This window comes from Lithobates pipiens, unplaced genomic scaffold, assembly GCF_037356315.1.
Source record: "Lithobates pipiens isolate NorthernLeopardFrog02 unplaced genomic scaffold, aLitPip1_a1.2 Scaffold_8, whole genome shotgun sequence".
In the NCBI taxonomy this organism is placed as follows: Eukaryota; Metazoa; Chordata; class Amphibia; order Anura; family Ranidae; genus Lithobates; species Lithobates pipiens.
In genome coordinates, this window is record NW_027507903.1 from 295,872,132 (window position 1) to 295,886,663 (window position 14,532).

Consider the following 14,532-nt stretch of genomic DNA (forward strand, 5'->3'; position numbering starts at 1 on the left):
GGTTCACCATGGCGCACGTGCATTCGCAAGAGCGCTGTTGTGCTTGGCAGTTTGAAGGTCATGGCTTCGCGAAGCCGCCAATCCGCTGTAACCTTTGTCTGGGCGCATGAAGATTTGCCTCATACGTGAATACAGCTACGCCCATTCGCAGAGACCACGCATGCGTAGAACGTTCTTGTGCACAGCCAGCTTATTTAAGCTGTGTATGCTAAGCGTGTGGTGCTTCCATAAGGCAGCTGTGGGACACAGAGCCGGCTCTGAACAATTTGCAGTGGTTCGTTTCTCCTTACCCAGGTCACCAGGTGTTGCTAGACAAGCTAAAGGTGCTTAGCAGGATTGTTGCATAGGGGCTTGGTGAGCCCTATTAAAGGGTCTCCCTTCTGAGGTGTATTACTATTACACCCAGGTACTCTTTTTGTGGCTTGTAAGTGTCTTCAAAAAAGAGCAGCGGGACTAACACTACAGGGAAGGGCACTCCTATGTCATCAGTAATTCCTTATGAACCTAGTTGTACCCCTGGTGTTGTATCCCCTGAAAGACCAGAGGATTCCGGGCAATCTGAGCCGCTGCGCCCATCTGGTATTGTACCTACAGTCAACGCTGCTGCTTCACCCTTTATCACCAAGGATGAGCTGTCCTCAGCCCTAGCTGGGTTAGAGCACAGGATTGCTGGCATGATTGCCTCCATCCCGCAGGGTGGCAAGAAGCTTGACAGATCCTCCTCCAGGAGCCTCCTAGTTTTGAGCAGGAATGGGTTAAGGATGGGAAGAGCTAAAAGCAGAATTCTGTGGAGGGCCCGGTGGATGAGTCTGCTTCTGAGCAATCTGGACAAGAAGTTATCCAGTTGATGTCTGCCTCTCAGTCGCAGAGGCTTTTGATCCAGACTCCTACTGAGATGGTTCATTCTGCCTTTTAAGTTGCTTCTTACAGAGCTTATGGAGCCCCCCTGGTCATCTTTGGGGTCCCTGAGGCCTCCTCAGGCTTTCCAACTACACCCTCTGTTGGAAGCTGGCGATGTATGCTGATTGGGAACCTCCTGACAGGATTTTTGTTCCTAAGAGATTTTCCCTTTTATCTCATGGATGAAAAGTTTGCTAAAAAGTGGTGCATGCCAGTCCTAGATGCAGCAGTCTCTTCCTTAAATAAGAATTTAACTTGTCTGGTAGATAAAGCACAGGGCTTGAAAGAGCCCGTTGACAAGAAATTGGAGTCATTATTAAGGGCTTCCTTTTTCTGTGGCCAGTTCAGCTATCCAGCCAGCTGCTGCAGCAATTGGTATCTGCCAGTCTGTAAAGGATCAGGTCAGACGGCCTGACAGGCTTAACCGGGAGGATGATCTGGCTGAAAATAAGATGGATATTCCTTGAGCGCTGTGTTTTGCTGTTGACGCCTCAAAGGATTCAATACAGCAGTTTTCTCGTTTGGCTCTTGTCTGTACATATGGGCAGACTTTTTGTGGCTTAAAAACTGGTCAGTCGAGCTTCCCTGTAAAAAGTTATTGCCAGATTTCCCCTTTCATGGGGAACGTTTATTTGGTGATCATTTGGACAAATATATGCAAAATATTTACGGAGGGAAGAGTTCTCTACTTCCTGTGAAGAAAAGCACCAGGCGTGTCTCATTTAAAATCTCATGGACTGCTTCCTCACGTGTCTCAGTGCCAAGGCAGTTCCGATGCCAACAGGGCACTAGAGCCAGAGGCAAGCCTCCAGGCCAGAAAAAACTAAAACTTTGGGTCCAAAACTCTTCTAAACCCAGCACTAAGCCCTCCTTTTAGAGTTAGGGCATCCCCTCAATCAGGTGGGGGGGGGGGGGGGGCGGCTAGGCTGCTGCACTTTGCGGGCATTTGGAGAATAATAGTCCAGGATGAGTGGGTCACCTCAACTATATCCCGCTGTTGAAAGCTGGAGTTGCAGGGGGATTCTCCCTCAGGTTTTTAAGGATCCGTTCCCTCGGATCCTACAAAAAGATTTGTTGTTGTTTCGGGCACTACATCATTTAGTGCATCAAGGAGTTATTGTAGTGGTTCCTGTATCCAAAAGAGGCACAGGGTTTTACTCGAACATGTATGATTCAAAGACCAAACGGGGACACGAGGCCCATTTTGGATCCAAGATCCCTGAACCAGTATCTACTAATCCAGTCCTTTCAGATGGAGTCTGTCCGCTCAGTGGTAGCCTTGCCCCAGATGGGGAGACTTTCTAGCCTCTATCGATATGACGCGTACCTATCTTTCAGCCTCATCAGAGGTTCCTGTGATTTGTAGTAGAGGAACGTTGTTTTCAGTTTGTGGCTCTACCCTTCGGGCTTGCCACAGCTCCCCGGGAGTTCACAAAGGTCCTAGCACCAGTCCTGGATCTTTTAAGGGCCCGATGGATCTTGATGATCGTGTATCTGAATGACCTCCTGCTCAGAAATTACTCACTACGGGCTCTAGAACAGAGCATAACATGCACAGTGCGGTATTTGGAAAGCTTAGGCTGGATCATAAATGCCGAAAAGTCAGCCTTGAGACAAACTCAGTCTAAAGTATTTAGGCCTGATCCTAGATACGGTCCAAGCAAGGGTATTTTTGCCACCCGTAAGGATCTGTGCCCTGATGAATCAGGTGCATCAGATAAGGGGAACCAGGCAACCCTCCATTCGGCTCTGTATGAGTCTTCTAGCGTGGATGGTGTCCTCCTTTTGAGACGGTGCCCTATGTCCAGTTCCATTCCAGGCCTTTACAACAAGACATCTTGTTGGCTTGGAACAGGCACAAGCCCTGGATTATCCAATGTTCATATCTCCTTGGGCACGCTTAAGTCTAAACCGCTGGTTGCAGGATCAGAACCTGCGAAAGGGAAAATCCTTCCGTCTCTGTAACTTGGAGAGTACGGACTACAGATGCCAGTCTGTCAGGCTGGGGAGTGACCCTAGAGGGGCTCACAGCTCAGGTAAATTGGTCAAGGACAGAACAGATCCTGCCCATCAACATCTTGGAGTTACAGGCAGTACGTCTGGCCCTTCGGGCCTGGACGGTGGTGCTTCAGGACTGCCCTATCAGGGTTCAGTCTGACAATGCCACTGCAGGGGCCTATATAAACCATTAAGGAAGTACCAGGAGTTGTTCAGCTCTGAGGGAACTAGCCTCGGCAGAGGAACATGTGCTGTTTATATCAGCAGTCCATATCCCGGGAGTAGAGAACTGGAAGGCAGGTTATCTCTGCCACCAGTATATCTGCCCAGGGGAATGGTCCCTACACTCTGGGTTTTCCAGGAAATTTTCCAACCTTGGGGATGCCCAGAGGTCGACCTACTGACATCCAGGTTAAACAACAAGCTACAGCAGTTTGTGTCCTGAACAAGAGATCCTCTGCCAATTGGAGCAGATGTTCTGATGGTTCCATGGCGCCAGTACTCTCTGGTTTATGCATTCCCTCCGATCCCTCTCCTTCCACATTTGTCGAAGCACTGGAAGGATTCGGAGAGAGAGGGTTCCAGACATTCTGGTGGCACCAGCCTGGCCCAGAAGGCCCTGGTTCCCAGAGATTGTGAGATTGACAATAGACGGGCCTTGGACACTTCCATGTCGCCCCGATCTACTGTCTCAAGGTCCTATATTCCACCCCAATTTACAGTCTCTAAACCTGATGGGCCGTGGTGTCTACCCTAGTGAATGCTAGAAAAGCTGTCACTAGGAAGATCTATCATAAGGTCTGGAAGACTTATATTGTTTGGTGTGAAGCCAGAAAATGGCGTTGTTGGAAATACGTGATCGGGAGAATTCTCTTTTCTACAGTTAGGTGTAGAAATCAAATTGGCTTTGAGTACAATCGGAGGTCAGATTGTGGCTCATATGACACATCCAGTTGGTGCATTATTTCTTCGATAATGGGTCTTTTTGTCTGTATTGTGGTAGTAGCCTTCCTGCCACTATTGGTCATGAATACTTGGCTTTAAAAGTGAAAGTGCATCTGTTTTGTGTGGTTGACAACTTTCCCATAGAAAATTTTGTATTTTTCATCTCTTCTCAGGTCTGCGAAAAGCCAGGGGAACTGCTGCTTTGTGAGGCCCAGTGTTGTGGAGCATTTCACTTGGAGTGCCTTGGGTTGAGTGGCATGCCGCGGGGAAAGTTCATCTGTAGTGAGTGTTCTTCAGGTAAGTGTAGGATTCTTCTGTAATATTAGGCAAGCCGAGTTTGTGTAGCATACCAAAGTGAAAATGCTACAATGCTTCATCCCAGCTTTTATCATAAAATACATGCAGCAGTATACTGCATGACCATACATGGTAGAAGTGAGAACTGTTAAGTTGTAAGCTAAAGGAGCCAAGTTACTAAAAAGCTGATCATTTTCATCCGTATTCTGTCAGCGTTTAATTTGGCTACCTGAATTATTATTTTTTTTTTTCTAGGTGTCCATTCATGCTTTGTGTGCAAGACCTCTGATTCTGGGGTGAAACGCTGTTCTCTAGCTCTGTGTGGGAAGTATTATCATGAAAACTGCGCTTTTAGTTATCCCCCCACTTTACAGCTTAATAAAGGCTTCCGCTGTTCCTTGCATGTGTGCGTCACCTGCCATTCCAACTATCCCAGCAACCCATCATCTTCTAAAGGTAAGTAATGCTAATTGATCCTCCAAGTGCTAAGTAAAATGTGTACTAGTAACCTTATGACTTAAAAACCTTAAGTATATCTTGCCCCAGCTTGACAGCAAGATCCACACTGTGGGGGTTATTTTACTAAACTGGAGAGTGCAAAATCTGGTGCAGCTCTGCATAGACAACTTCCTGGTTTTATGGTCAAAGCTTAATTGAACAACCTGAAGTTAGGCTGGCTACCATGCACAGCTGCACCAGATTCGGAGTACACCAGTTTTAGTAAATGTCCCCTGTGTTTCCAGTGCACTGACAGAAGCTAATGCATAAATAAAGCCTGAAACTGTAATTGCAGGTTTCATTGATTAAAAATTATTTTTAGTGTGTATATGCCAGCTTTTCTCAACAAAGGATCCATGGAACCTTAGGGGTTCCATAAAGCCAAGAGCAATTTCTGCTTCTTGGGTAAGAAACCACTGACGCCAGCTATTTTTTATTTTTTTCTGTAAGGGGTTCTTTTCCACTCACCACTAATGCAAGGAACATTCTTCCCAGTGACCCGTCACACTAATGTACTGTGAGCTGTTGAGGTTGGCAGGGGTTCCCTCCAATAGGAAGGTAATCTCAAGAGTTTCCCTTTGTTAAAAAAAAATGTTGTTGAAAATGGCTGGTATATGCAGATCAGAGACAGTTGAGATTAAAGTATCTAGAAACCATACCAATGAACTCCTTATTTTCTCTCCTTTTGGTCTGGTAAATATACAATTTGAAGTGTTTAGTTATTGGTTTGATAAATGCAAAAAGAATACATGTTGATTCTGCCAGAAATCTATACAGTTTGCAGTGTTTTTTCAATGTTATTGGAAAGTGTTAGGATTTCAGAACACTTGTATGTTAAATTTGTTCTTGGACTTAGAAACCCTTATCAATGTTGCATATTCATATCCGGTTCTGTTTGAGAAGGTGACAAATTTGTGCTGGTCTTTGCAGATTATATAATTTAGCAATTTTCATGTTTAAAAAAAACACGAGTCTTTTTTAAACATGAATGGTACTAGTTCACATCTATGGGTTTTGTGACCGGTTCATTGAATGGTACTAGTTCACATCTATGGGTTTTGTGACCGGTTCATTTTTGGAAAGGGTCTGGACTTCTTTTTTTTTTTTTTTCCCCTCTCCCTTTCCTGACCTGCCACGCGGCAAACTCTGATAAGGGACCCTGCTGACAGCTGATGGCTTGTCTGTTGCTAAGGACGCTGCAGTTGGCTTCCCGACCCCCCCCCCTTAGAAACCAGCTATATACAGTGTGTTTTTACAGTGCGTCTTAAAGAGGAAAAAAAACATGCAAAAACACATACATGCTGGTTTAAAAAATGCACTGTAAATCTAATGCATGCCTGAAAATCGCATCAAGGGCAGCTGCATAGATGTGACCCTAGAGTGTGTGTGTGTTCGTTTGTTCGTGCAAACCTTATATTCAACTGTAATCAAGACATAATTGTAATGTTTTCTTTTACAACAGGTCGGTTGATGCGATGTGTTCGTTGCCCGGTTGCATATCATGCCAATGACTTTTGTCTGGCTGCAGGAACAGTTACCCTTGCTTCTAATAGCATTATTTGCCCAAACCACTTTACTCCACGTAGAGGATGCAAGAATCACGAGCATATCAATGTTAGCTGGTGCTTTGTGTGCTCTGAAGGTAAAGACATCATTCTGTTGTTTTTTTTTATAGGAACAGTGAAATATGTATTCTCAATAAGGCAGGCCATACACAGGCCAGAGCTAATTTCTTTCCTGCAACCATGGGTTGCAGGAAAGAAATTTGCTTGATTTTTTTTTTTCCCCCGTCAACACAGACCGCGTTGACAGGGGAATCCCATCCTGCGGGGGAAGCTGTCCCTGCTGGGAGAAGACAGTAACTTATTGCTATGCGAATCACTAGCGCTTAATCTCATGTAAATCCAGCAGACTGGTTGTACCCAAGTTGATCGATCAACTTGGGACATTCAGCCTGCTCATACATGGTTCTAATTCCAGCCTTGGGTAGATTTATATTACTGGCTTATTGGTATGATCTGTTCTAAACAACCCTAGTTTTTTTCCATCTGTTGGGGGAACAGAAGATTCTTTAGACAACTGAGTTATACTGCTGCCTACAAAAAGTATTGGACATTGCAAATTCCATGGTCCTCTTTGTGGATTTTTTCAATCATCCCCAACTGCTGGTTGTTTTGTACTTTGCCTCATTTAACTATTAGTTGTTACCAAGAAAAATAACTTCTACTGGTAACAAGTCTGTTCCAAGACAGGCAGTTCTCGGCTCTTTGTATTGTGAAAGACTCCTGATTATATAAATCTCACTGAATTGTCTGTACAAAATGAGGGGGTATTTGGCCAAATTAGCAGTTCCATTAGCTCATTTGCAGCTTTATTTAATTTTTTTCTTCTTGTCTTTACATTAGGTGGAAGTCTCCTTTGTTGTGAATCTTGTCCAGCTGCTTTTCACCGTGAGTGTCTTAACATCGAAATGCCAGAGGGCAACTGGTTCTGCAATGACTGTAAAGCTGGCAAAAAACCTCATTATAAGGAAGTGGTATGGGTCAAGGTTGGGAGATACAGGTAAAGAAATTGAGTGTGAACATGCAAATCACTTTCTTTTCATTTGCCATGTAGGTACATGCTAACCAAATGTTTTCTGTTCCTTAGGTGGTGGCCAGCTGAGGTTTGTCATCCAAAGAGCATTCCTACAAACATCATGAAGATGAAGCATGATATTGGAGAGTTTCCCGTTTTATTTTTTGGGTCAAAGGATTATTTGTGGACCCACCAGGCCAGAGTGTTTCCATATATGGAAGGAGACGCCCTCAACAAAGATAAAATGAGCAAAGGGGTGGATGCCGTCTACAAAAAGGGTATCTTCAGATGATTTCTCATGGTTTGTATACAGTGACACCTGATGTACATTCCTTGCCTTCTAATTGATTTTCATTTTATGTAGGGCTAATGGAAGCTGCAGAAAGGTTTGAAGAACTAAAAGCACAGAAAGAGATGAGGCAGCTACAAGAGGAAAAGAAAAATGACAAAAAACCTCCACCATATAAGCACATTAAAGTAAGTCCTCATCTCCTTTGTATTTTTGACTAGCCTAAAATATTCTTCCTTATTGGAGCTTTACATTACCTTTGACCACTTCATTACCGTGTCATAGCCGAAAGAGGACTACAGCGCGGCTCTGTTGTTCCGGGAGGGCGTCCATTGACATCCTCTTGGAACAGTGTTGCATGACCGCACAATTGTCATTCAAAGTGCGACACCGCTGAAAATTGGCCCTGGGCAGGAAGGGGGTGAGAGTGCCCTGTATTTAAGTGGTGAAAGAATGAGACCTACTTATAGGAAGATGGACACTACCTGTTGGTCCAGTATGATCAATAAGAATGCATTTTGTCTTTCTGCTAACTAAGCGGGGGTTGAGCTGCTGTTACTTTGATACGATTACAAACTACAAAACAAGTTTTTGTAACTGTAACACATGTTGAATATGTTATTTATGTATGCAACCCTAACAATAAGATTCTGTTTTGTACTGCTTTTTGGTCTGTTCAATATACCATTTAAAACATTTCAAATACCTGTTGATTATGTTGAATGTTCAGAGCTGTCCTGTGTTCTCAACAAGTCTAATTCTTATCTTGGACTACAAAATATTTAGAGTCTATGTTGTAGACATGGAAAAGTGAGGGGATTTGAGACGTGTGGTAGTTGCAATGGACAACTGGAAGTGCTAGCACCACTCTGTCCACATGCTGTGTGTTGTCATCCCCCAACAGGATTTAGAAGCATGTCTCGCATATAACAGGTATTTTTCTCTAGTTGTAGGGATATAATGGGGGGCATGTACATTAGAGATGTACTGCATATCTGATGGTTCCCCCCCCCCCCCCCCCCGATGTACATTTTAATTTGAAATCTTTTACCAATATCAATATAACTTGGTTTACTCTTGTTGGCAGGTAAACAGGCCAGTTGGGAAGGTTCAGATCCTTACAGCTGATCTGTCGGAAATCCCTCGTTGCAACTGTAAGGCAGCAGATGATCACCCGTGTGGCCAGGACTCTGAATGCATTAACCGCATGCTGCTATACGAATGCCATCCTTCAGTTTGCCAAGCTGGTGAGCGCTGCCAGAATCAGGCTTTCTCCAAACGCCAGTACCCAGATGTGGAGATCTTCCGAACTCTGAGCCGGGGCTGGGGTTTACGCTGCAAAACTGAGGTTAAAAAGGTGAGCTTTTTTTGTTTGTTGTCTGGTGGTGTTGGATGATTCTGGAATGAAGAGTCTTCTGTTTTTATAGGAAGGTGCAGGCTGGTGACACCCTTTCATATTTTAGTAGTGATCAGTTCCGCAAATTCCATTTTTTTTTAATGCTAGTTTCTTTTTTTTAGGGTGAATTTGTTAATGAATATGTGGGAGAAATGATTGATGAAGAGGAATGTCGAGCTCGCATCCGCTATGCTCAGGAGCATGATATCTCAAATTTCTACATGCTAACCCTAGACAAGGTAATGTTTGCAACTTTGAAAGCTGTCCATCTTTCTTCATTTTCTTTTCCTAGTTTAAATGACTGGCATTTGCAACATTCCACTGTAATAAATTGTTCTGTAGAACTACATTGTCAATAAGAACCTCATCTAGGTCAGAAGGTTGGGGTAGCTTTATTGAAGTGTTTCTAAACCCAACAATTTTAATTCTTAATTGTACAAAAATGGGACACAGTATGAGTTAAAGCCAAAATAAAAAAATTGTTCTTTTAAAGCATATTATACAGCACAGTGCTTGTGCTGTGTCATTTGGCCCCCTGAAATACCTGCCGGCTATTAATCACAGTCGGTTTACATGAATAAACAGAGAAGAGAATAGTGTACTGAAGACTTCTTTGAGGGTATGCCAAGGTCAGTCATTGCTTCTATCTGGGAGTTCTTCTGGCCTCTGTGGATATCAGTAATGTTTTCTTGCATGTCCCTATGGTTCTGGGCCATCAGAAATATTTGCACTTTGCTGTGGAGACCTATTACCAGTTTGTTACCCTTTCTGTTTTGTCTGTCTACTCACTGCCTTCTGGGTTTTCACACATTTGCTAGCCCATGTTTTTGCTCTCTTTCGCTCTTGGGGAGCCCCTATAGTGGAATATCTAAACAACATTCTGAGGCATCAGCTGACATGGCCTCTATCAACCAATGTCCAACAGACAGTCCAAGCATGCAGACCCTACATAGGTTTGGGTGAGTCTTAGATCTTCAGAAGTCAGTGCTGGAGCTGTCTCATTACTTGGAGTCTCTGGTTCTATAAAAAAAATACAGCTCTATTCTCCATCATTCAGAATCTACAGCCCAGGAGCTTTTCTTTGAGTGCTCAGGTATTGATGTCTTCTTTTAAATGCCTAGTTTCCCTTCAGATCATTGCAACTCAACATTCTGTGGCAGCGTGCAACAAGCATGCTCAGCCTCAGCACCAATGCATATGCCGGACCCAGAAACCAGACTTTCTTAGTCTGGGAGATTATGAATCTAGCACTGAATTTGGGGGAAATCCTTCCCTCAATCAGTTAGAAACATCCTTGCAATGAATGCCTGCCAGGATGGGGAAGAATTCTGCATACCCTGCGTCTTCATGCAATGGACTTGGAGGAAGTTTGTCTCCTGATCAGCATCCAGGAGCTCAGAGTGATTCAGTTATCCCATTAGTGGTCATTTCACCCTAACGTGTTTCAAGACCTTTATCATAGGTGGGGGATTCCTTATGTGAACTTCCTGACTTCTAGCTTTAACCACAAACTGAGCAGGTTCTCTCCAGGTCCAGGGATCCCCTAGCATTCTCAGTGGATGCTCTGGTAACTCTGTAGGATCACTTCAACCTAAATCAAAGCGTTTCCTCCTTATGTTACCTCTCCCGCTCCACGGGATCAAGATGGATGGCATTCCGGTGATTCTCATGCAATCATCCCAGGGAGATGTGTTATTCTGACCTTGTCAGACTCCTGGCACAATCTCTGCAGGCCCTCAGATTTTCTTTCATAAGGACTGGTTTATCACTGGTGTCTGTGTCCCTCTTGTGCTGCCTGTGTGTGCTAAATTTGGAGCAGCTGCATGTAGAATTTTAGTATAGGGCAGGAGCATACACATACAGGGGATTTATCTAGGACTCCATCAGCCTGGGGGCACAGTGGGCAGACATAGTACCAGGGAATTTGTCAGCACAGCCAGGGCAACTTGAAAAGTAAACTTAAAAGGAGAAAATATATTAAAGAAAATATTATCGATGTCTGTCTGTATGCTTACTATGTGTATACCTTGTTCTAGGACCGTATCATTGATGCTGGGCCAAAGGGTAATTTTGCACGCTTCATGAACCACTGCTGCCAGCCAAACTGCGAGACTCAAAAATGGACTGTTAATGGTGACACTCGAGTTGGACTTTTTGCCTTGTGTGACATTAAAGCTGGTAAGAAAACAGAATGTTGTACATCAGTTTTCTCAGTTGAAAACTTAATACTACCACTTGCAAGTATATGAAAAAGTAAATTTTACAAGTGATTTCATAAGGTGACCCAGCATTGCTGTGCTCCAATAACTAGATTGTCTGAGTATTACATGGACATTACCTAATGCAGGCCATACACGGTCGAATTTCGAACGAATTTTCTTTTCAAGATCAGAAAATTCGTTTTTTTTGTGATCCGATGATGCCACCATTGATTTTCGAAATTCGGCCGACCAAGCCTTCAATTTCACCTCATGTTGCTACAGAAAATAATTTTCTTGGCTGGAAATCTTCTTTTCTCTCCGTACATTTTCTTTTATCTCCGTACATTTTCTTTTATCTCCGTACATTTTCTTACGTTTCTCGCACGATTCTCCCATCATTGATTAGAAAATCGTTCGTTTTTCTAAAAATTTCCAACATGTCCGATTCCTCAAATTTTATTTCTGCACGAAAATCGGCTGTTGCTGCAGCCCACTAATGGTGCGAAATTCATACGAAAATTCTTAGATACGATTTTCGAAAGAAAATTCTTTCGAAATTCGAACCGTGTATGGCCGGCATAAGGCAAGCTGTATGCAAATGCAGCCTACCTTGGAGTGCCCCTTCTCCAGACTGACATCCACCCCACGAGGCATTTTGATACTTGTGGAATTCCTCCCAGGAGCTATCCCACTGCTTGCAGCCAGACTATAGTCTCAAGAGGAGTACTCAAGGTGCTTGTATTAAGGAAGCTATGTACAACACACTGTGGGCCCCTCCTTTCAGCCATGATATGTGTTGTACAGAGAAGCAGAGCCTCAGTGGTGGATTCACTGGATTTAATATAACTTCAATATAGTGAATATGGAAAGGTTTTATTTAAAAAGTTCAATAGCATGTTTGAGGAAAAAGGAGGTGGGCAGAGAAGGCAAAAATATGATCGGATTAAACCTCAGCTTTAAAGCAATCCCATATACATTAGGGGACTATTATAACTATGCAAATTTATATCGGACCCCCCCCCCCCTCTAAAGTTACATGAGTAACGCTATAAATTTTTCAAATTTGTTGTTGGCCAAACTTAAAAACGCAAATTGTGGTAAAAACGCACTACATGCTTTTCTGCCGCTTCTCCATTGAAATCTATTGAACCAAAAAAAAGCAAAGCACACTGTATTGCGTTTTAAAAAAAGTCCCTGACCCTTTCCAAAAAACCCAGAGGCAAAAAATGCATTGATGTGAACATGTTCCATAGGAACCCATGTTAAAAAAAATAAAGTGTCGTGCGTTTCTTTAAAAAGCATGAAAAATGCATTGGTGTGAATGGAGCCAAACTATTGGAAAAGCAGAATTTCCTCATACTTTGCACTTTGTGTAGCATTTTCCCAAGGAATGCTCTTTTTCCTTCCTTCCATCTTCTTCTTTTTTTTTTTTTTTTTTTTTTATTCTAAAACATCAGCTCTGTTAATCTTACAGTAGGCTACCTTCAGGTGTTTGGACACTGACTAAACACTTGCTACGGCAGCCCCTAGCAATTTAACCCTGCCGCACTGGAAGATGGTGTGTGTGTGTGTGTGTGTGTGTGTGTGTGTGTGTGTATATATATATGTATGTGTGTGTGTGTGTGTGTGTGTGTGTGTATATATATATATATATATATATATATATATAATGTATGTGTATATATATGTGTGTGTGTATATATATATATATGTGTGTGTGTGTGTGTGTGTGTGTGTGTGTGTGTGTGTGTGTGTGTGCACGCACGCACATACATACATACATACATACATACATACATACATACATACATACATACATACATACAGGTCCAGGGCCAAGATCCATTTGTATGGTTCTCAGACCTGAAGATTCCTTCAAGGGTATGCCAACTGATGAGTGAAGCCTGCACCTGTAGCGGGGGAGGCCCTTCCATTAAGGGGGCACGAGCGGTCCATGATGCATCCGGCCCCTTTCAGGATGTCGGGCGCATAGATTCCAATGTGTGGTGCCAGAGGCTCTAATAGGCTTCAAAATAGGGTGGGATCGGGGTGCAGAGAATGCGCTCAGAGCCCACCCAGGTGTGAGAACAGCGAATAAATATTTACTGTTCTCAAAGTGAATCTCCTCTCCGCCAATCAGGATGTGGGTCTGAGACCCATTTCATGATTGGCTACCGAGGAGGAGGAAGGAGATGAATGCCGCTGGGCAGGGGATAGAGAAGCTGCCATGATGCCCCTGGGGAAGCTGCTCATGATTGCCCGCCATGTATGAGGCAGCCGCACTGACTGGGGGGCAGCTGTGGGTGCACTGTTTACCACCAACCACCACTGACCTTTAGTAGGCCAAGCATCGTGCATAAGGTTAAACTGGATTTCCCTGTATGTTGACAACTGTTCCTGGCTTTTAATAACACTGTCTGCAGTAATTAGCACATTATGCATTGATTTGGGCAGAGGTTTTGGGTGATGTTCACTTTATTGTGGTAACCTCTGCCATTGTTCCTCCGTTTCTTGGCTTTGGCAATTTAAAGATTACCGTATATACTCGAGTATAAGCCGAGATTTTCAGCCTCTTTTTTGAGGCTGAAAGTGCCCCCCTCGGCTTATACTCGAGTCATCGCTGTCTGCCCGCTCGATCAGCGTGTCGAGCAGACAGACAGCGGCCATTCTATGATTCAAAAGCCGCGCCTCCGGCTCCGCCTTCGCCTGTGATAGGCGGAACACTGAATTTCCCAGCAGCCTGTGTTCCGCCTATCACGGACGTCGTATCATCCTCGTACTACGGACGAGGATGATACGACGTCCGTGATAGGCGGAACACAGGCTGCTGGGAAATTCAGTGTTCCGCCTATCACAGGCGAAGGAGGAGGCGCGGCTTTTGAATTTTACAATGGCCGCCGACGAAGAGGGCACGGGACGGAGGCAAGGCAAGGCACGGGGCGGGACGGGACGGGACGAAGGCAAGGCACGACACGGGACGGAGGCTCGGGACAAAGGCTCGGGACACAGGTAGGCTGGACACACACACACACACACACACACACACACACACACACACACACACACACACACACACACACACACACACACACACACACACACACACACACACACACACACACACACACACACGGATGGAGACACACACACACGGATGGATGGATGGATGGAGACACACACACACACAGGGATGGATGGATACACACACACACAGGGATGGATGGATGGATGGAGACACACACACACAGGGATGGATGGATGGATGGATGGAGACACACACACACAGGGATGGATGGATGGAGACACACACACACAGGGATGGATGGATGGATGGACACACACACACACAGGGATGGATGGACGGACACACAGGGATGGACGGACACACAGGGATGGACGGACACACAGGGATGGACGGACACACACACAGG

General features: G+C 44.3%; 1 protein-coding gene across 4 annotated transcripts in view; it reads left to right on the forward strand.

Moving 5' to 3' along the window:
* The window catches only part of NSD1 (nuclear receptor binding SET domain protein 1), a 108,044-nt gene that overhangs the window by 80,658 nt on the left and 12,854 nt on the right, over positions 1-14,532 (forward strand). For all 4 annotated transcript variants that reach the window (XM_077472502.1, XM_077472503.1, XM_077472501.1 and 1 more), the window contains 9 exons: positions 4,017-4,140; positions 4,396-4,596; positions 6,101-6,280; positions 7,044-7,200; positions 7,288-7,493; positions 7,580-7,692; positions 8,592-8,861; positions 9,023-9,139; positions 10,937-11,078. In XM_077472502.1, the coding sequence (XP_077328628.1) occupies positions 4,017-4,140; positions 4,396-4,596; positions 6,101-6,280; positions 7,044-7,200; positions 7,288-7,493; positions 7,580-7,692; positions 8,592-8,861; positions 9,023-9,139; positions 10,937-11,078 (1,510 nt within the window). The remainder of the gene's footprint in view (positions 1-4,016; positions 4,141-4,395; positions 4,597-6,100; positions 6,281-7,043; positions 7,201-7,287; positions 7,494-7,579; positions 7,693-8,591; positions 8,862-9,022; positions 9,140-10,936; positions 11,079-14,532) is intronic.